Source organism: Zonotrichia albicollis, chromosome 4 (assembly GCF_047830755.1).
Source record: "Zonotrichia albicollis isolate bZonAlb1 chromosome 4, bZonAlb1.hap1, whole genome shotgun sequence".
Taxonomy (NCBI): domain Eukaryota; kingdom Metazoa; phylum Chordata; class Aves; order Passeriformes; family Passerellidae; genus Zonotrichia; species Zonotrichia albicollis.
Genome location: NC_133822.1, coordinates 22,080,386 through 22,102,414, shown reverse-complemented (window position 1 = coordinate 22,102,414; position 22,029 = coordinate 22,080,386). Strand labels below are relative to the sequence as shown.

At 40.4% G+C, this 22,029-nt stretch overlaps 1 protein-coding gene across 4 annotated transcripts in view; it reads right to left on the bottom strand.

Moving 5' to 3' along the window:
• Positions 1-14,705, bottom strand: part of DNM1L (dynamin 1 like) — a 39,242-nt gene extending 24,537 nt beyond the window's left edge. For 3 of the 4 annotated variants that reach the window (XM_005482754.3, XM_005482758.3, XM_005482759.4), the window contains exons 1-2: positions 14,459-14,705; positions 3,238-3,385 (exon numbers count right to left, since the gene is read on the bottom strand). In XM_005482754.3, coding sequence (XP_005482811.1) covers positions 3,238-3,385; positions 14,459-14,560 — 250 coding nt within the window. In that variant the 5' untranslated portion in view covers positions 14,561-14,705. The remainder of the gene's footprint in view (positions 1-3,237; positions 3,386-14,458) is intronic. The other variant, XM_014264164.3, reaches the window with a different exon arrangement.
• Positions 14,706-22,029: the final 7,324 nt, after the last annotated feature.

Below are 22,029 nucleotides of genomic sequence, written 5' to 3'. Positions count from 1 at the left end.
ACCACATCTTGTGAATAAAGCAAGTCTACATTTTTCTGGTTTTCCATATCCTGTAGTAAGACCTGCAAACCTTAATGAACTCCCAGGAAAAGCACATACATTACTTGACTTTTCTCAGGACTGCCCTCCAGCAAATTGTACTTGTTATGTCCTACTCTAGAACACTCCTTTAAGAAGCTCAATAAAATACAAAGATTGCTGACTTCAGTTACTCAGGTATCTCCTCTCTAAAACAACAGAAATGTTACTCACTTCCAAAGGGAGAAGCTGCTGGGAGTCATAAAAGGCCACCACCACAGAGGATTTCCAGCAGCATGGCAATGAGAACTTCCCAAATACTACCTGTTGTACCATTTTTCCCATCCTTTACACCAACTAGACTGCAAGCACTTTTGGGTAAAGCTCTTCCTCTCTGGTGCTTCTACAAAGCCAAGCCCAGTGAAGCAGGCCACATGAGGGGTAAGAGATTCTCATCTGAAGTAGAGAGCAAAAGGCTAACGAAACAATGTTGATTTATCAAGCAATGGATCTGTATTAATTATTCCTGTGCTCTGGATCAATTCTGTCTGCTCAGAATTTGAACAATGTTCAGTTTCCTATCTTGGAACAAATGAAGAAAAGAAACCTTTAAGCATTTACTACTTGGCCACTGGTATGGTCTCTCTGAGTTTCCATTTCTGAACTACCATTATAGGTCTTCACTGCACAGCCAATTTAATAATTCACAAGACCAGGCCCACTTCTCTGATAAGTGCTGCTTCTCTTGCAATTTGATCAGAGAACACCACAGTGTGGTATCATCACATCAAACACACCATATGTGCTGAATCACTAGAGGCCAACAATAAACAGCAAAAGATGATGAGAACATTTCCTTCCCATCAAATTACACACATTCTCTGTAGAATATGCAGATCAGCCTGTTATAAAAATACAGAACTTCCCTTTTAATGGAAAATTTATCTTTGGTATTTTCTGACTCTTATTTATTGCAGTGATCACAGTACAAAGGGTGTTACTTGTCCCTCCCTAAGTGAAGAGCAGAGATGTCAAAAGTGCTTTGTGTTAAAAACTGGGAAGCTTTCTGGATGCCAACACTCCAGAGGTAAAATTAAAGCTCGTAAGAACTACAGAGTAGCAGCTATTTTGAAATGGCTCTGTTAATATACAATACCAGTAGAGCAAGCATTATGATGGACACAGGTGACAACCACAAAACAGAAGTCAAAAGAGAAGAGAGAGTTGTACACAACTATCTGTGTGCACAGAGAGTTCAATGCCAGCATTCAGAGAGCAGCATGCCAAGATTGATCTCTCTTGTCCAATGTTCATCTTGTAAAGAAACCCCTCACCTGGATAAAATCCTTTTCTGCAAGACTATTTCCCTCTGGGAAATCCCAAATCCATCTTCAACCCTACCTCAACATCCACCTCATTACAGATAAAATTACCTCTAAAAATAGACCTCTAATGGCACTTATTACAATGTTCACAGCACATCCAGGATAAGAGGTTGTCATCTTTTTTCTTCCCAAGCCACTCGATCCCATCTTCTCAGATGTAACACCACAAACTGAACATAAGCTAGACCAGATCAGTGACACCACCATTTAGACCACAATTTGCCTGAATTCTGGAGAGAAAACATTTCAAACTCAATTGGTAAATCATAATGTCTGTTCTTATCAAATGCCTGTTCTTACCAAACAAGCCCACATCTCTCTCAGAAGAACAAGATGAGATTATAACATTAACATCTTATATATTGTCTTCCCCAAAAAAAAAATCTAAGTGGGCATCATAAATAATAATTTAGCCCAACATCCCTATTAATTTTTAATTTAAAATCCAAATCCCCAAAAGAAATGCAACCTAAAACAAAATGGCTCTGCCCTGACTCAGAATACTCCAGTTACAAAGCCTCCTTTTACACCTGTAAAGTAGCAAAGAAAAGCAAGAAAATTTTACCCTACAACTCAAAATCCAAGCATTCTGAGAAGTTCTAGAAATACCAACTATACACTGCACAGTACAAGCAATGTAAAATTGCATTTAAAGATCTCAAATGTGCCATTTCTAAAAGTTGCACAGAGATTGAATTCTCCATCCTTCAAGGTTTTCAGATAAAGCAGATAAAGACCAGAGAAACCTGGTCTGGACTTCACAGTTGGCCCTATTTTGAGGGCTGAAAGAATTTCCAGCCTGAATTGTCCCTACAATTTCTCACAAGGTTAGCATGTTAATTGTTATGAACCCTAACTGTGTTGCCTGCTTGTGACAGTGATTAAGATTGGAGCTTAAACCTTTCAAACACCACAATACAAGTAACTGTCCTTCCAGAAATCAAAGACCACCAATATTACAGAAAAATAAATGCTGTAAAGAACATCTGATACCTTGACTTACTATTGGTAGAAACAAATTAAGAAAAATTTGAACACAATGAGAATTAGTATTTATAGTCCCAAGTTTATCATGCCAACAAAAGCCTGTGCAGTTGTTATTGTCTACATGAAAAAAAAGCTAACATCTATCTTAAAATCAGAAGGTGGATATGCCCCTGCTGCTCCTAAGGAGCATTAGTTGGTATAAAATGAGCATTGAAACTCCCAAGGGACAACTGAGATCACTTTCTTGATCTGCTGAAGGATAAAACAGAAGCAGTACAGAAGACAACCTTCAAAGTAAAAACCACAGAACATTTAAAATGCCCTGCCTGATGCACTTGAAGTCTCTCAGTGCAGCCCAGTAGAGTGGCATGTGTAAGCTACAGAACTTGGCAGTTCAATTCTGTTTGCATCTACCACAAGTTTGTTTTCATTTCTTCAGAACTTACCTATTTCCTACCCTCCTTCTAAAAACTCTCATACTCATCACACCCTCAATGAAATACTTTATACAAACAGCAAGAGGAGAGGGGATGAAAAACACACATAAGAAAATCACATTCTCTACACTCCAGACAATTATCTTTACAAGTGAAATGCCATTTTTGTCAAAAGAAATTCCCAATAACAGGAAAGCTTAAAACATTAAAGGTATTTTGAATATCCAAAAGATTCTGACTTCATGACATTTGCTAAACGGAAAAAACAGATGTGACAACAGCTGTGTTTTCTTCCAAGCAAATTTAAAAATGCATACTAGAGTTTTGAGATTACAGCAACTGATTTTTTGTTGCAAAGGACAGGAAAGAGTTTAATAAAAAGGCAAAACACATTCTTGGTTCACACTCACCATTTTCATCTCCAGCTCCCTTCCGACCATCCTCTGGGGAAACGTGCACCAGCTGCAGGATGAGGGGTCTGCGGGTGACAACTCCGGTCCCTCGTGGGAGCAGGTCCCTCCCCACAAGACTTTCCAACACAGAACTTTTTCCACTGCTCTGAAAAGTGGAATACAGCTACATTACTTTGTGAGACATGAAAATGCTGTGATGTTTTAGTTTGCTTTCATCTGTCTTGTTCTCTGCTACAGAGTGCCTGAAGGAGCATGTGAGAGACTCCCTGCAGACAGAGCAGTGCCACTGCACAGGCACTGAGGGACACAGCTCTGCCACAGGCCAGGAACTGCCTACACCTGCCTGGGATACTCACAACAGGTTTCCATCTACATGGTTTGTCCCAGGGTCTTTATCTCTTAAGGTCAAACCAAACTCTTAGTAGGTTTCAGAAAAATTAATCTCCTATTTAACATTTTCTACCACAAGCATCAAACTCTCCAGAAACATTTCTGGAAAAAAAAAGCTTTTCTTTACAATGCTCAGAAAGAAATCTGATGTCTTGTACTACGTCATGTTCTAACATCTTGAAGTAAAACTGCTGTGTAAACTGAGGAATTTAACCTTCAGGTAGCATTTGTTAGAATGAACAAGGGCTGGCTGTATTGACACCAGCAGCAGCCATTACACAAACATATATTAACTACGTATACCTGAGTACACAGGCTGCTACAATGTTATATCCTTTCACTTTGAGGTTTGGTTGCATGGGGGGGGTTGTTTGGGGTTTTTTTTGTTGGTTTTTGGGGTTTGTTTGGTTTGGTTTTGTGATTTGTTTTGTTTTTTTAAAATCATATATTGTATCAGCTTGGTAAGTACAGACATTGTTTTATACCCTAAACACAGAAACAAACATTGTTTCATGGCATCCCGCACTCTCTCTCTCTCTATATATATTTAAGTATTTACATAACAACAAACGGTAAAAAGTTGGTTTTTACAGTTAAAACATTTTTTACAGTTAGAACATTTTAAATATAGGCTCTCAAAGAATACAGTTGTTTTTTACAGCCTTTTAAAAGGCAGTGTAATTACAAATATTCTTTGAAAGTCTACATTTAAAATGTTCTCCTGCAGAACTCCTGTATGAGATTCACAACCAGTCCAACAGCAGCTGTGAAAACCTGGGTTTTAAAAGTGATTCCAAATAAATACCATGTTAAAACGAACAATAAAAAATAGACACAGATATGCCAACATAATACTCAATCTGATTGAGAAGATTTTGTCTTTTTAATAACACTGTACTGAGCTCTTCCAATTTTCTGCATCTCTAAGTCTACATAGTGATGCCATGAGAAAACCTGCTCTGACAGTCATTGCCACCACCTAGGAAATATTTCTGTATTAATGCAAGTAGCAAACAATTCTCTTGTCAAAAAGCAAACAAACAAGAAAACAAAACCAAAAAAGGAAACCAACAGATGCTTCCGACAGCTGGAATGTGCATTATGTAACTGCTACAGAATCTCCACTCAGCCCACCAGTTCTGAAGTAACAGATTTGAGACTTCAAGGAAATTATGAGTATATAACCTAGCATAACATGATAAAAAAACTGATGAATATCCTTAAATCTCACAAATTTAGTGACATTAAGTGACTTTTCTAAAACTGAAAAATAGATTAGAGGTCAAGCAACATGTTACTATCAGACAGTACATTTCTACTAGTGCAGTAAAACAAGACACAAATATATTATATGAAAGCTTAGAAACCTATTGAAAAAGAGCTTGTATGCAAAATGACAAAATAAATATTAAAATACAAGGCCAAACCCCTAGAAAGTTTGAACAGCAACAAATGAAGCCTTCTTTTATTGTACCACTTTATTGTATAGGCTTTATGGCCCAGAAAAAAAAGATGTTTTATCAAAAATATCATTTGTTTCAATAGGCAAATAATACACCAATGCAGATTATGTGTATTATTCAAAGTAAATCTAAATCACATTTGACAGCAGTGAGATCAATGGTTTAGAAATACTTGGAAAAAGAGCAGGGTCAAGCAGAAATGCAGCCTTTTTAAGATTTGTTTTTCCTTCAAAAGACTCCCCTAGAAAGTTATTAATAATTTTCTTCAACTGTCCTTCTCCAAATCAGCTTTGGGCACCTTCCCTGCAAGCAGCTTGTAACAGACCATTGGGCACTGAACTCTAACCAAAAAACTTAAGAACAACCTGACAAGAGCATGAACTAGGTCTGCAAGCCCCCCTGAGCAAGTTCCTGTTCTGGCCCACTTCTGAGGAACTACTGATATTATAGACTGTGAAAAAACAAACTTCACAGAGACAAATAACAAACACTTCTCAACAAACTTACTTAAAACAAGTGAAATGCCAAACCAAAAAAATGAGAGATGATAAAGGCTCATCTTTTGCATTGGAAAAAAATAAAAACAAAACAAAAAACAAATATCAGCGCTTCATTTATTAAAAATATTTCAAATATTAAGAGGCATCTGGATGTGTGGATGTGGCACTTGGGGATATGGCTTAGGGGTGATTGTTCGGGGTTGATGGTTGGACTTGATGATCTTGAAGGTCTCTTCCAGTCTTGAGGATTCTGTGGTCTCTTGAGCAAGATTTTCTTTGGCATGGGGAAAATGATGACTCAGTCTCACAAGTCAGTCTGGAGATCAGACTTAGATGAAATGGCTTCTCATGCACATATAATCCAAGCACATTAGGGATAGTAACAAATAGGAGGAATCCTTATCAACAACCTCACCATGAAAGGAAACCAAAATCCATGGGACAAGCTGCTGCACACTGCTGCTCTTCAGCCTTTCCAAAGGAGGGGGAATGCAGGAAGCTAAAATGGGCACCCCAAGCTCTGTACAGCAGCAAACCACTGTGCCTTACACCACTGCCAGCTACCTCTGGGTGGGGAAGGAACAATCTGGATCCTCTGCAAACACACTAAATGAAACATTGCAGTGCTCCCTGCATCAGGAAATTCTTGCAAATTGCATTACACTCCCAACTAAAGCAATCTGCTGCTGGAATACAATTATCTAATGACGCACTTCTTAATCTGGACTCCTCAGCATCCATTACCAAGAGTTGTCTGGGAACACGGGGCAGAAAGCAGCAAACACAAAGCTGATCTTGTTCTGCCAGTGAGGGGGAAGCAAGGGATGTGGGTCTGCTAAGAACACAAAGTCACTTCAGCCAGTCCTTCACAGAACAGATGTAGACAGACACTAACACTGATAACCAAAGGGATTTTAAGGAACAAGTGTCAGCAGAAATACCACACTTGTTTTGTCATTTCATTAAAATGCTTGTCGCAATTTTAAGCATGAACTGAAATAAATTCATTTCATGATGGGTCAAAAAAAAAATTAATAAACTAACTTTTCACAGGCACTCGGGCAGATATTCCCTCTGGACACCAATATCTGATCCTAATTTGAAATATCTGCTTGTTGTGATATCTAGAGGAACTTAATAGAGGCTGCTCAGACAAAAAGGAGGGGGGCAAAACACAGGAACATCTTGTGTCACTCCTTTAACTTTTGTGTCAAACTACCATGGCTGAGTATTGCACTCTGCTCTGCCATCCACCATTTATTTCACAGAGAAACACCAGTGTCTGGTGGATGGTAAAACCATTTGTCCCCAAAGTACTAAGAGAAATAGAGATGATGCACACAGGACTTCAGTATTTTACATTCTATGTACAGTCAGAGTGTATTGAAACCTTACCAGCACTCTCACTGCCTCTGTAACACCTGTTACAAACACCTCTGTATGTTCATCTTTGGTTTAGATTAACCTGAAGATGATGCTGACAATCAAGGATGAAGGGCAGTCACTGGGAAACAATTGTGCACTTACCCTCCCAAACTAAAAAGCTGTGAGCTGTAAGAATTGTGATCACTCCAAATAACCAGCACCTCTACTTTTAACAGTCCTCATGGGGTTGCTTTGCTTCCCATCCTTCATTTCATCTTTACTTATCCCTGCATGTTTCAGCCGTGCACACTTAAGTATCAAAAGACATTTGCTCCCATCCATTACATTAATTCTTAAGAGAAAATGTGGATTACAATCTGCTGCATTACAAACCACAATTTTAGGAATTCAGAACACAGCACACAACAAGTGCATGATTTTATAATTGTCCAGCTTCATTAACAGCCAGAGATGTTACTTCCAAAAACACTTCAGGGCTGTTGACAAGTCAGATGGAAGAGACTCCATCTCGAAAATGCTGAAGTAACACTCTGAACAGCCATTCAAATTCACCCCATCCCATTTACTTCATTGGCTTTCTTACTCTATTTCCAAATCCTCATTAGTGTTGCTATTTTAGGAGTCGTGTTCCTTACACCAAACAGAATGCAAAGATGTTTTCTCCATATCAAAAAAACCCCTCTGACCCAATCCTCTTGGAGCACTGAGTTATTCTCCATTTTTAAACCCTGTCTAAAGGGACAAAGGCCTAGAAGACCCTAGAAGGGCAAAGAAAGGATCCAGCACCTCAGCCTTGTCCATATGCACTGTCCCTGGATCACCTGTCACAGACAGCAGCAAGCCTTTATTTCCCTATTTCTCTTTTTCCTCAACTCCTGATCCAGTGCTGGAAGTTCCTGCTGCCTTTGATGCCCTTATCACTAACAGTGGCTTTCTCAATACCATCTCTGCCCATGCGGGCAGGATTTTTATATCCCTGAGCAAGCCTGTCCTTGTTTCCTCCTCCTGCACGAGTGTGCTGTGCTGAGGCTGAGTCATGAGTTCCCTCAATTCTGCTCTCCTTAAACCTCCACTCGTTTTCCCAAGCAAGTGGAAGGACTATTGCTTTGTGCTCCATGGGGCTGTCCTTAAAGGAAGGCCAGGTCCCTTGTGATTCACTGTCCTTCAGCTCACAGGGTCTCACCAATTAGCTCAGTAAATAAGCAAAGTCTGCTCTTACTCTTATGAAGTCCATGAAGCAAGCAGGCAAATTAACACAAGGCTCACCTGGAGTCCCACTGATGCACAAGAACCATCAAATTTCTCACAGTCACTTCCTTGGACTGGTGACTGTTGTGTATTTCAAGTACTGTTAAAATGATAATGGACTTGAATCTGCTGCAACCAACTTCAAGTCATCTTACAAGAATCTCCTGCCTTCCTTTGTCTATCTCTAGACTTCATAAAGTCTTTGTCTTCCACATCTGTGGGGAAAAAGCCTTGTTGAGGAAACATGTCCAATAAACTACTGAAAAACTTCCAAACCAAAAATTAGTTGAAAGGAGTGTAAAATTTAGCTCATTGCTTTTGAACAGGGCAAACTGATAAGTTTTTTTACTATTTCATGCAATAGTGAAAAAAATGCAAAGAACTCATGCAACACAACACAGACTTTTTATAGGAGAGCACAAGAAAATAGAGGCAGTGATGTCAGAATTCCCTGACTTTTGGAGTGGCACAATACACACATTCAAGTAAGGAGCTGTGAAGAAAGAGAAACTTCTCAATGAGACATACCAACTCCTGAGGAGCTCTCTATTAAGGAAAGCAATGCATCTGGGATGGAATGGTGGCAGTGCTGCAGCTTCTGCCATACAAGTACAAAATTCCTGCTGGTAAATCCTGCCCTTGGCAATCTGTACACACAGAGTTTCCTAAATTTTCACTCTATCATTGGGAAATACAAGCTAATAAAAGCACTTGTGCTGGGATGTCATCCACACACTGGTGCTTTAAAAAGTTATTTGCAGTAGCCATTTTGGAAGAGTTCAGCCTGCTATAACTAAAGAACAACAGTATTTCTTTTACTTTCCTTATTTAGCAAATACAAATTATTCTGGAATAAAAAGCGAGTACACATGTAGTTTCACAGCAGTTCCACAAAGGAACTGCTTTAGCTGGAACAGATAACAATTTTCCTATTCAAACTAGGAATGCCCCAAGCTAGGCTGGCTCTAACCAGCTAACAAATTTAAAAATTTATTTACTAATCAAAAAAGAATGCTAAAGCTATAAGCAGGCCAAATGGACTATTTTAAGACATTGTTTGAAACAAAATAACACTTCTAAAAGATGCAGAAGAAACAACAGGCTGATCCCATCTTGAGGAAGCAGTAAAACCAGCAGAATGCACTGCTCATTGTTGCAAAATACATGCAAGATCTTGTCCAGACTACAAGACTCTTGTTCCTGCAGGGCATTCCTCATTTACTTCAATAAAGCTCTCCTGAGTCAGTCATGGAGAGATGCAAAGTCACAGCAACTACTCCACATAAAGCAGCTCATGTAGCAGCAGTAAAGAACAGGCACAGGTCACTCCAAACTCTTCAGAAATCCTGCATTTACACCACATCTAACTGCAGACAAGTGCCAAACAGCAAATACAGCAATGATTAGCAGATGTTTTCTTCCTCAGTACATCAATTCCCAAAGCCCTCCAATAATTCACTTAAGAAAAAAAAAATGCCTCATCTAAGTAGAAAAAGTTCCAGGCTCTCAGTTAGATCATGGAACTGTGGTATTTGAAGATTCACATTTGCAAGCCAGATATCCTGACCTCACACAGTACTGTGGATACTGCTATATTCATGACTTGCAGTAAAGTAAATCAAACCAAAACAAACCTGCATATTCAAATTTTAAAAGTTCTAAACAACAGTATTATTAAAACAAACCCAAACCCCAAATCTTTAAGTTAGTCAACCTTCTGGCTACTACACAAACAAATATTTTCCAAGAACTACACAGGCATTTTCTCTCCAGATTGTGAAAATGAAATGCCTGTGCTTTTTAATTCTCTTCCCCTCCATCTTCCTGAAAATATGTTTTCTTTGCACTGTGCCCCCTGGACAACACACAAGATTCACCTGGTCTAATTAAAACACCAGTTTTCCAAGAAAATCAACTGCCACTCACAAGATGAACAGAACAGGGCCCTTGCACTAAAGCATCAAAACAAAACAAAGCACACAAACAAAACAAGAAAAGGGAAGCACAAGACTTCTTTATCCACATCCTCCTACAACTGTGAATTCTGTGCAGACTCTCCACTCTTCCAAAATAACCAAGCATTTGCAAACAATGAAATTAATTATCTTGTAAATGGTGTTTAATAATGTTCTCAGATTAAGAATCATAAAATGCAGGATCAAGTTATTAGATCTGTAGTTTTATTTTAAGTCACATGAAGTCTACAGATAAAAACAGTGAAAATGCCATCCTTTCAATCACAGAAACCTTCAGCACCCAAAAAGTTCAGCTGTTCAGAAACACAGGGAGCCCATCAGAGAAAAGAAACAGCACAACACTAAATGTTGTTTGCACTGTATCACATCAGCAGTAACATTTCTATTATGTCTGGTAAATGCAAATAGCTAATTAATGTCAGCCTGACTTTGCTGCCTGTCTGAAACAAACACAACAGTCAGGGCATGACTTGACAGGAGCAAAGGATGGCAAAAAAAGGAAAACAGTTACACCCAAAACCAGGGACTGTAAATGTCAGATGTGAAAACAAAGAAAAAAAACCCAAATGAAATCAGGAAGTTTGCAAAACATCTGGGAGAAAAAACAGTCCCCAGCCAGCGTGGAAGCAATGCTCTGGTTACATTCTCTATTCCAATGTAGATACAAATGGGGTTTTGCATCTGCTTGAATTGCTTGAAAGATCCTTGCACAAAACAACAAAAACAAAACCCACCCAGCAAGAGAGGAGGGAGAAGACACAGCTGTGCCTGGCATGGGGTTTTCCTCCTTGCTTGGTCCAAACTGGAGTTTCCTTCACCTCACCCTGGCTTTTTGCCAGCACTGAATGAGGCTACACTGAATGAGCTAAGTGGTTTGAATTTTTGCTCCCCTGCCAGGGAGAGGCACAGCAGCTCTGCAGAACACCTCAAGCTCCAGCCAAAGGTGCCAGTCTCTCTCAGACAGGATGCTCTGATAGCATCTGCTGGATTCATCTCCTCATCCCACTAGCCAGGACTGTACATCACCTTCCCATTGCTGTCAACTTCTAACAGCCAAATCAGCATCCTTCCAACTATTCCTCTTACCAGGACATAAATTTATACAAATCCACGTGCTCAGGCTGTGACCTCAGGATCAAGAAACCTTCCACCTTGCAATAAAAAGTGGTTTAGCATTAGCATCAAACATACATACATCAAACAGCAAAAAAAAAAGAATAAATGTAATGCTCATCTGTGAGCCAATCCCAAGGGAACATCCAAGAGAATGGATTTATTCATTAATAAATACTGTAAACTACACCTCCCCATTTAGTCTCAAAATGGCACTGAGCAAAAGTGCTCCATAAATGTACACATGAAAGGTCACTCCAAAATCTCACCTGTCAATTCCATCACTTGCTACATCAATTTCACTGCAATATCTCCACTTCAAACTACCAAGTGCAAATAAAGCCTACAAGGTGTTTTTATAATGTTAGTATTAGAAGAATTTTGCTACAAAGCTGACACTAAAGTTTGTATAAAACTAGGCTGATGACTACTAAAAACCCTAAACATATTCCAGGAATTAATGGCCCAAAAAATAAAGACAATTCATTTTTACCTATTTCTAGGTAGATATTTTGTTGTCTGACTGATTTTCTTGACTTTATTCTAAATCTTATGATCACTTTGGTAGTGTAGGCATTTGATTTTTGTGATACCACCTATCCACACAAAAGGCCATAATTAACCAAATCACTTTTCATTCCCTTGCCTCCTTTACTGTAGTTTTAATGTGTTTAGTTGAGGCACTTCAATACCACCTTGTTATCCCTTAAAATACAGAACATAAAGCATTTGTATAAACCAGAACACTGAGTGTTACAACATTACTGAATTCATATTTTTATATCATATCCCTAACCTGGACACTTTTTTTTTTTTTTTTGCAATTCAGTCATACAGTTCTAAAAATGGAACTGGAATACTGAATTGGGGAAAAAATAGAACACCTACCTGGAAATGGCAGAAAAACCCTGAAACACTGAAGAAAAATTGGCAGTCTGAAGGTGTCCTCTGAGTTCTACCAGCACAGTCCCCAGTTTTCTTAAATGACCCTGTACTAGGACACAGAAATAACTTACACAATATTTATGGGGAGAATGAGAAGGAATTCTCATTTGACTGAATGGCAGGAAAACCACTACAAGTGCAAGAGGCCACCTAGATGTGCAAAATTTACTGAGAAACAATTCACAATTAACAGCAAAATGTATCTAGAAAGAGGAAAAATTAAAACATTTCAATTGCTCAGGGCACAAGGGAGGTAGGAAACAAATCCCAAACAACAGAGGTGGGGGAAAGGGAACATGAGAAATAGAATTAAGGCTTATAAACAACTTCTAGTCCTAAATACTCTAGAAAATAAAGAATCAACTTAATGCACAGAATGAGAAGCAGAGAAAGACACAAGCACAAAAAAACAAAAGGGTAGAGAAGAGAGAGAAAAATAAACAGAAAACTACTTCAAAAAGTATTTTTCCTCTCCTTGCTGAATATGTAAAAAGGTCATTTAAAAAAAGCAAGTGGCAAATTGAAAGCAAAAAAGCATAACTCAATTAACAGAATTACAGAAACCTGAAATGGCAGCATTTGCTTCCGACAAGAAAAAAGGAGGTGAAAAATTCCAGACTGCTTATTGTGAATATTATTCACAGACAAAAAAGCAAAGACAGCATATGCCAGTGGGCTACAGATACATCAGCTGTGTGAACAAACTTAAAGGCCACACCACACTTCACAAAGAAACAACACTGTCTAAAAGGCACATGTAAAAAAAAAGGAAAAAAGCTACCAACATCAAAAATATCAGCTCTAATGCCATATCTGACATATCTCTAGAAATCTGGTCTCCAATAAGCTAACTCCAAATTGATAGATTAATAATATTTTATTTAAACTAAACTAATTGCATAAAATTACCATCTATGGAAACATCATGTCAGTAAAGAAAATTATTTCTTCCAACAACCCTGACTAAAACAAAACCACCCCAAAATACAGCTTGCTAGATATTTTGCTAGATATTTTTCTGGAGTCCATAGAGGACTTTGTTTTGGCATGACAGGAAATGTCACGCTAATTCAAGGGGGCTCAAAAATATCATGGATACAGCACTGAATAGATATTGATACTGATGGGGAGACTAATGAAGGCAAACATGTCAATGCTGTTATAACTCTCAGTCCTTACTTATGGAAAGTATTTACACCTAGGTAAAGATAACTGGGACAGAGTTGTTGAAAAGTGGTTTTAAAAAATGCCACTTCATGAAGTGAAACTGGAAAAAATACTCTTCTAATCTTACATAGAAAAATGCCGTTGCATTTACACATACAGCTGGTGTTTTAAGTTATCAATAAAAATCCTGAGCACAGAGTACTTGGCATTGAAGTCTTTGGTGAGCAAGCTACTGCCAAGGAGCACAGCCCATTGAACACACATTTAAATTTCACAGAAACAAAACGAGAGATCCATTAGCTTCAAATCTTAGCTTCATCTGCTACTCCCTTGTGACCGCTGCAGCTCTGGTCAGGCATATTCAGCTGCCCAAAGTTCTGGTGTAGAGCAGCATCCCATTTGAAGAGATAGGAGCGGCCGTGAGCTATCTCGGAGCGCAGCAGCATTACCAGCTCACACGCACGTGTTGCAACTGTTGCAGCCAACAGCCGCCGGCCTCGCCTCTCACCTCCACCCCCGTCACCAGCTCAGACAAAGCGTCCGAACGGCACAAGAAGGAAAGGACATCCATTCATGCCCGCACGATGCCGTCCCGCTAGCACATCCCTTCTGTTCGCCTCGCTGCCCAAGAAGGGAAGCCACGGACCTGGTGCGATGGCGGTCACGCTGACGCACCGGGGCGGCCGCCGCTCCCCGGCTCCCCGACACCGCCCGCATCCCCTCGCTGGTTCGGGAGCACCGGCCCTGCCCGCAGCCCCACGGAGCTCCTGGGCGGCTCCGGAGCTGCGCCCAAGGGCAGCGGGCGGGCGGCGCTCCCAGCGCAGCCGGGGCTGAGGCAGCGGAGCCGCCGAGGGCGTGCGGGGGGAACGCGGGCACCGAGGGCGCCCCGCCCGCTCTCGCCCGCCGCGTCCCCCTGTGCCCTTGGCGGAGGCAGCCGCGGCTCGGCGGCGGCGGAAGCGCCACGGACACCCCGAGCTCGCCCTCGGGGCGGGGAACGCCCGCGCCCCCGGCCCGGCCCGGCCCGCCTCACCTGCGTGCCCACCACGACGATCTGCGGCAGCTGGATGATGTCGGCCCCCACCGTGTTGAACACGTCCTGCAGCTTGTTGATGACGGGGATCAGCGCCTCCATAGCGGCGGGCGAAGGGACGGGCCGGGCGAGGTGTCGGCGGGCGATGGACGCGACGGGCACCGGCGGCTCCCTCAGCCGCCCCCTGCGCCTGCCGCCATCGGCGCCGGCCCCCGCGCACGGCCCGGCCCCCGGCAGCCCCTGCGCGCCCGCCGCGCGCACCGGCGCCGCCGCCGTGCACCATGGGAGTTGTAGGCCTTGGGGCTGAGGGGCCCCGCCCTGCTCGGACAGCGCCAGTTTTGTATCACAAAAACTGCCCGGTTTTATTACACAGAATCACAGAATCAGAGAGGCTGGAAAAGAGCTCTGGGGTACTTGGGTCCAGCCCGTGGTTGAACACCCGCATGTCAACCAGACCGAGGCACTGAGTGCCACCTCCAGTCCTTCCTCAAACACTCCCAGGGACGGTGGCTCCAGCACCTCCCATTCCAACGCACAATCACTCCTTCTGTGAACAAATTCTTCCTAATGTGAAAAATGCATATTATATGCCTTTACGCAGATATTTACTATATTGTGTTGTATTGATTAGTAGTGCTGTATTAACATTTTAATAGTATGGTAAATGTAGTTTTGTAATTTGTAGTTTTGTAGTTAAAATGGAACTTTTGTACTTAAAATAGAACCTATGTATGAGGGATATTTTTTTAAAGAAAAGAATAAGGTACTCGCACCAGACAGTACCCACAGGACGCCGAAATCTTTCAGAGAATGAGAATTTATTGCTCCATTATCAGAAGAAATGGACTTTTTACTGCCTTGCTCAGCCATGAAGACGCTGTAAGGATTAAGAGGAAGAAGTTGACACTGACCACACAGAATCCTGTGTTTGAATGGAATTTATGCATCATGTATGAGGTGTATAAATATGCAACAGGCTATTGCTTTTAACACCTCGTTAACGTGTGTCCTCTTTTGGGCTTATTTTGCCCAGAAAGAGGCACCTGGACTGTCCATAACTCTTGGTTTTTATTGTCTCATATTGTCCTAACCTAATTGTTCAAATTCTTATTACTCCAATTATATTACTATTTTCATAACCATTTTATTACTATTAAACTTTTAAAAATTTAAAAACAAGTGATTGGCGTTTTTCACAAGGTATAATGGAGGTAATTTCTGGGGAAGAACAGAATTGGAGATCTGCTCCCACAAACTGCACAGTGAAAGGAATATTATTACATTTCTGTTCACATATTGAGGATTGCAATAGACATATGTGGAACAGCTATATTTATTCTGTTTGCTTTCTTGGGGATGTGTTTTGTTTTGCTGTGAGGCTCTTGGATAATCATGTGAAATTCTGTAACCTAGATGTGTAATAATAGGTTAGGTTGAGGTGTCTTAGGAAGTGGGAAACTGTGTGAGATCTAATACTCAGCTGCGTTATAAAAAGAGATAGAATGAAACCAGAGCATGACTTGTGATGCGAGATCACAACAAATAAGCTGTCTCATCTTCAAATGTCTTTCCTTTGAGTGGATTTTCTGAAAGATAAATTATGAATATGCTGGCACTGAGTTAATTTGGACTTTGTTCTTTCTTGTGAGCAACAGAGTAAAAAGGCTTCTGAAATTTTCAAGTTTTGAATGGCATTAGAATTCTTATTCTTGTTCTGTACAAATTAGTCTTTTGCAGTCTTCCTGTCTTGAAACACTCAAATGTCAATGGAAAGAACAAGGATATGTGTTCTTATTTGTACATCTTTTCAACAAAGTTTCTCATTCTTGGCTGAGGAATTTCACACTGTTCGTCACAGGGATAATATTTTTTTGTGCTAAAAGCATAAAGATGGCTAAGCAAATTGAAACACTTCAAAATTCAGTGTATTCAGCACAGAGGGAAAGAGCTAATGCATGTAAAATTTTGGGAAGAAGGTCCTGAATTACTGGTGAGGGCTTCCTGTCACACAAACATTATCCAGTGATTTCACTCATTAGCTCTCAGCATGCTGATGGCTCCCAGAGATCATTAATACCAAAAAGTCATTTGGCATCCACCTCTCCAGCTTGCAGGACAAAAGGAAGTGTTACTCTGACACAGCAAATAATCTTTTTAAAAGATTAGCTGTTCCCTGTCAAGGCTGATCTCCTCTCCTTCCTTGAGGAAAGGAAAGGAAAGGAAAGGAAAGGAAAGGAAAGGAAAGGAAAGGAAAGGAAAGGAAAGGAAAGGAAAGGAAAGGAAAGGAAAGGAAAGGAAAGGAAAGGAAAGGAAAGGAAAGGAAAGGAAAGGAAAGGAAAGGAAAGGAAAGGAAAGGAAAGGAAAGGAAAGGAAAAAGGAAAAAAGCATCCCATTTGCACAGAACAAGAAGCTGCTGGCTCCCAGTGAAGTGGATAACACCAGCTTATTTTTTGATGCAAATCTCTTTTCTCCTACCAGTTTTATTTTGCTATATGACCTCATGGACACCCCTGTGAAATGGAGAAAGTAAAACCTGGTTTATGTCTTAATTTAGACCAGAAGTGGGACATCTCAGCAAGAGTGTAAAACTGGAAGAGAGTCATAGAGGAACAACAAGGATGATGAAAGGTGTGGAACAGCTTCTATGTCAAGACCAACTAAGAAAGCCAGGAGCCTTCCCTCCAGGAAAAAATGGCACAAGGTAGCAAGGACCAGAGGTCTGTGTAACCATCAGCAACCTGGAGTGGGTGAAAGAGAATCAGGTTTCTTTACTCTCCCTTCCAGCTGAGAGATTTTGGGAATCTAAAGAAAATAAGAGCCAGCTCAGAACAAAACAGACTAGCCCCACACGGGTGCTTTGGTGACATTTTGAGCCCCTTGTCAAAGGATGCTGAAGACAGTAAAACTTTAAATTGGTTCAGATGTTGCATGGGTTAGATTAAGCAGGAGAAATGCATTGCATGTATAGAAGCAGCCCTGTAGGGATCAGATCTAGCTGGGGCTGTTTCTGAGCTGGCAGTGTTTGGGAGCTGGGGAACAGCATGAGAAGCTGTGTGTGCTCTCACCCACTAGCCTGCCCCACTGTGGCTATTCTTAGAATTTTATCAGTGTAATATTTCAAGGAGCACACAGAGGAAATATCAGTTGCTGAATCAAGCTGAGAGAAGCCAGCTTGCCCAGCAGAGATGTTGAAAGGCCTGTCAAGGGCTGGAGGCACCAAGGGAGAAGCACAGTGAAGATTGAGGAAGTGAATTAAGGAAGGAATGCAAGAAGAAAGTACTAAAGGAGGTATAAAGCTAAGAAGCCTCAGAATACTACATTTAACACATTTTACATTTCTGGGTAAAAAGTGAGAGCCAGAAATACCTCTGCTGTGCACCCAACAGTTACCTCAGCCCTGTTGAGGACCGTGCCAAAGCAATAAATATTTTAACAAGCAATGGTTGTGTGTAGCTTTAACTCTAAATTTCCATGGCTGACTTGCTGAGCAAGAAACTCAAAGTTCTGATAAAGAAAATAGTAGTCAGACTGGTTATTGAAGTTAATTGACATGAGGACACAGGACCTGCCACACCAAATGTGACCTGATATCAATCTACTTCAGAACCTCGCCTAAAGCCTTCCAGCATCAGCCCTCTGGGGAAAATATAAAAATGCAGTAATAAGATCATCCCAAAAACTCTATGTTAAATTATTTTGATACTGCTGTAAGATCTGAAGTAGACAGTTCAATATTTCTTCCATGTTACTGCAAACTAGATTGCTTTATTTAACATATAATAGGGTTTTGTCCCATCACGCTAAATTCTTGGCTCCAATGACAACCTCTGGTGGTAAATTTCATTATCTAATTATATATAATGCAAAAATTCAATTTGGTATTTGTCATCTTCTAATTTCCATATGAGCCTCCTTGGTTTTATGTTTGACATCAGGAGAACATTTCCAGAATTTCTTCTCCATGATATGAATTTCTTTTTAGTTTTGCATCATCATTTGCTTCAATTTTTCTTAGACAGCTGAGTCTTTTTTATTGGCATACTGACAGTAATGGACAAGTCATTTGCCATTTACTTCATTTGTGCCAGACAAGGAAATCACAAACTAGCACCTCAGCAAAACATTTTCCTGACATCCTCTTTTGTCTAGAGAATTATTACTGAAATATATCAAGTATGTAACTTGATATAAACTGTAGAATTTGTGCCTCATACATTCATACTGCTTTATGCTGCAAAAACACCACTAGCACAATACTTCTATAAATTATTTCTTACTAATGTCACCTTTTGGAACCATGCAGTACAGCAATTCCATGGGTCTGGCAGAGATCAGATTTTATGTGAAGTCAAGTTGAATGGTATTTCTGTATTCTCCAGAGCAACCTTGTCACAGATGTAACTGTAACATGTTACCTGTGCTGACACCCAGTCTCTGGCAAAATAAACTTATCCTGGGGCAGGGATGCAACTTTGCCTGACAATATTAACTAAAAAAATTGACAGTTCCGTATATTTTCCTAATCTAAACACTGGGAAGTTATTTATGAAAATCCACTGGCTATTAGGGGTGTCAGACAACTTCTGGTAAATCTTGCTTGTGAAACTGGAAGCAGGTTTCAAGTTAAGGGAGGGGAGAGCAGAGGTCAAGAGCCACAAGGCAAGCACAGCAGTCGAACCTCATAAATCAGTAACAAAGCCCAAGCACTTTGGTATTTGGAAGACATCAGCTTTTCTCATGGGGCCAATAGAGATAAAAACTTAGGTTGGAGATGAAAGTAAAATCTGTATCCTTGTGGATTCCTGTACAGCAGTGCTCCCTCCTTGCTGCAACTGGGGTGGTCATCTGAAATAGCAAACACAATACTGAAACAATTCCTTCAGTGAAAGATTTTCACCACCCCAATGGTTTGCAGTTCAGTTTTCAGGTGAGGACTCTTTATGTTAAAGGACCAAGGTTTTGGGAATAAAAGCAATAACCTCCTGTCTGCTATCAAGTGAATAACTTTTATAGCTGAACAAAATGCACACTTAGCATTCAACTTAGCATTCAACATAAACAGAAAAGAAAAAGTCTTGTCCCAACCAAACCTTACCTCAACCAAAACTTGCTGGTATTCAGGAGGAATTGAGCTTATGTCTTCTACTTCTGGATCTAGTAGTTAAAGAAGACAATCTATCTCCTGTAGTCTTTTTAAGGTAAAATAGTATGCCAAGAGAAGCATTTCTTATTCTTGTGATACACATTTCTTGTGGTTATGATTGGCACAATTTTAAGTAGGCAAGGTAACAATTGAGCATATGGGATTTACAACATCCCACCCTGCTTGTAAGAGTAATGGCAGCAGGCACTTCATCTCTCACCTGCCATGCTTTGCTTTGCACTGCAGGTTCATCTTGAGGCATAGGGATGCATCTTTCCATGTGAAACACAACTGCAGGATGCACTTCAGCACCTAAAAGGCATTCAGTTCAAAGGACCAACTTAATGCTAGTCTGAGATCAACTTCCCAAATATAGCAGAGATAAGGTGGCAGGCCTTTTGCAAATGCTGTGTCCCAGGACCTCCAGCAGTGCTATTTGGATTTGCTTTGCAAGAAATATTCAAGTAAGACAAAAGAGGTGGTTCTACATGCTAGGCAGTACATGGAAACAGAACTACAATGAAATCCTGTCTTCTTCCATCACAGGCTCATTAATTTAATTTCACACTGAGAGAAAGCTCCCCTGGTCAGTAGCAGTTGGAGTTTAAAACCCATTTCACTAAAGCAGGAATTTCCCCTTATCTAGAGTTTGGAAAAGTGAGTCACACATACGATATTAAAACGTTCAAAAGAGAGCACAAACCTCCAGCCTTGTTTCCAAACACAAGCTCCCAGAATCAGAGGTACAAGTTCAGTGTCCAGTGAACCCAAGAGAAAGTTCATTTCCATGTTCTCCACAATAGAGTGCTGGGACTGCCTGGCTCCCAGACAGGAGTAGGAAGGGGCAGAAGAGAACAGGAGGCTACTAGAGGCCAAAGAGAGAGTAATCCCAGATTCTGCTCCCAGGACAATCTCCATTTCTTCAGCCATGTGTTATTTTAATGTTACAAATGCATAAATCAAAGCCAGAAACCTTTAGAATCTGTAAGTTAAATAAGGTAGTATTCAGTCAAATTAGTATGAAGATGCTTTGGGATCTGGAAATTCACCTTACCCTAGATTCCCAGTTAAGGATCTATTCCATAAGAAAATGCTTCTGAGAGTAGTAATTTCCTTCATTCAGCAAACAAAAAAGATATTCAAATTTGGCAGTTTAAAAGTATTAATGAATTTTCTTGGTAAGATCCTGATGGTTGGAGGCTATGTCAACTCTGACTGGGCCAGGCAGCACATCCTGCTCATGCCACCAGAGCATTGTGCTTTTGAGACAGACGCACAATGGCCAGACTTTGGAGTGAGATATCATATCTGGAGAAGATGACAAGGGAAACTTCCTCTTTTTGTATAAATGTATATATCCCAAACAAAGGAGTGTAAATGCCTCACTAACATTCCACCATCGGCATACAGATGTTACAAATCATGTTTATATGATTTTTTTAGGCAATGAATATTCATTGCCTAAACAGTAGCAGGCATGAGAAAGTCTGAATGGGAAGCTTAATGGGAAAAGTCTTATTATTATTGTTTACTATTATTTATACATTTATTATTATTTTTAAAGTGATTTAATTTTAAAAGTGACCAGCACCATGCAACACAGACGTGGTGTTTCTCAAGGAACCAAACACAAGAACTGAGTCTGGTGAGGATAAATATTGCCATGGCTGCCTGGTGCACAGGGCCAAGAAGGCAGGGGGTGAAATAAAATGATCACAATCATAAGGATCCCTCTGCTTGTCCATTTGAGACACCACCTAATCCTAACCAGCTCCAAATACTGTGTTTACCAAAGGCTGTTCTGCCACTTCTCTCATGTCAGGAAGTTCATGCAATGCCAAGAACAATTCCCTGGTAATGAGGCAGGAAAGCCAAAGGAGGCAACACCTACCACTTCCTCACCAGCTTAATGGGCTCTGGCCAATTTGCAACCCCATTGAAATATCAGTGCTTATTAACCCTGCTGATTTAAAGGAAATAATTAGGACCTGTGGTGCTCCATTTCCCATAGTTTGAGTTTTATAATTGTGTTCCCTTATTAAAGCACATTTTTAGGGTTAATGCTATTATTTTTGTCTCCATGAAGAAGGCATTGCATTGTTTTTAATGGGGAAAATGAGGTTTGGAACAGAGTACAGTACAAAAAAATAGTCAGAAAAATCATAAACAGAAAGGGAAGCATTAGTCTCTGTGGTTAATCAGTGCTTATTTCAAATACTGATTTGTTTATGGTGTGTGCAAAGAGAAGAAGATCTAGAAATGAAACGAAAATTCTTGTATGCAATTCTTTCCAATCAGGAACAACCAAGTACTACAGTAACTTTTCCTCTGCTTTGTGTTTCTGTGCTTTCTGCAACACTGTGCCCACCTGCAGAAGAATACCAAGAATAAATCAGACACAACCAAAACAGGTTTAATGTGTGCAGAT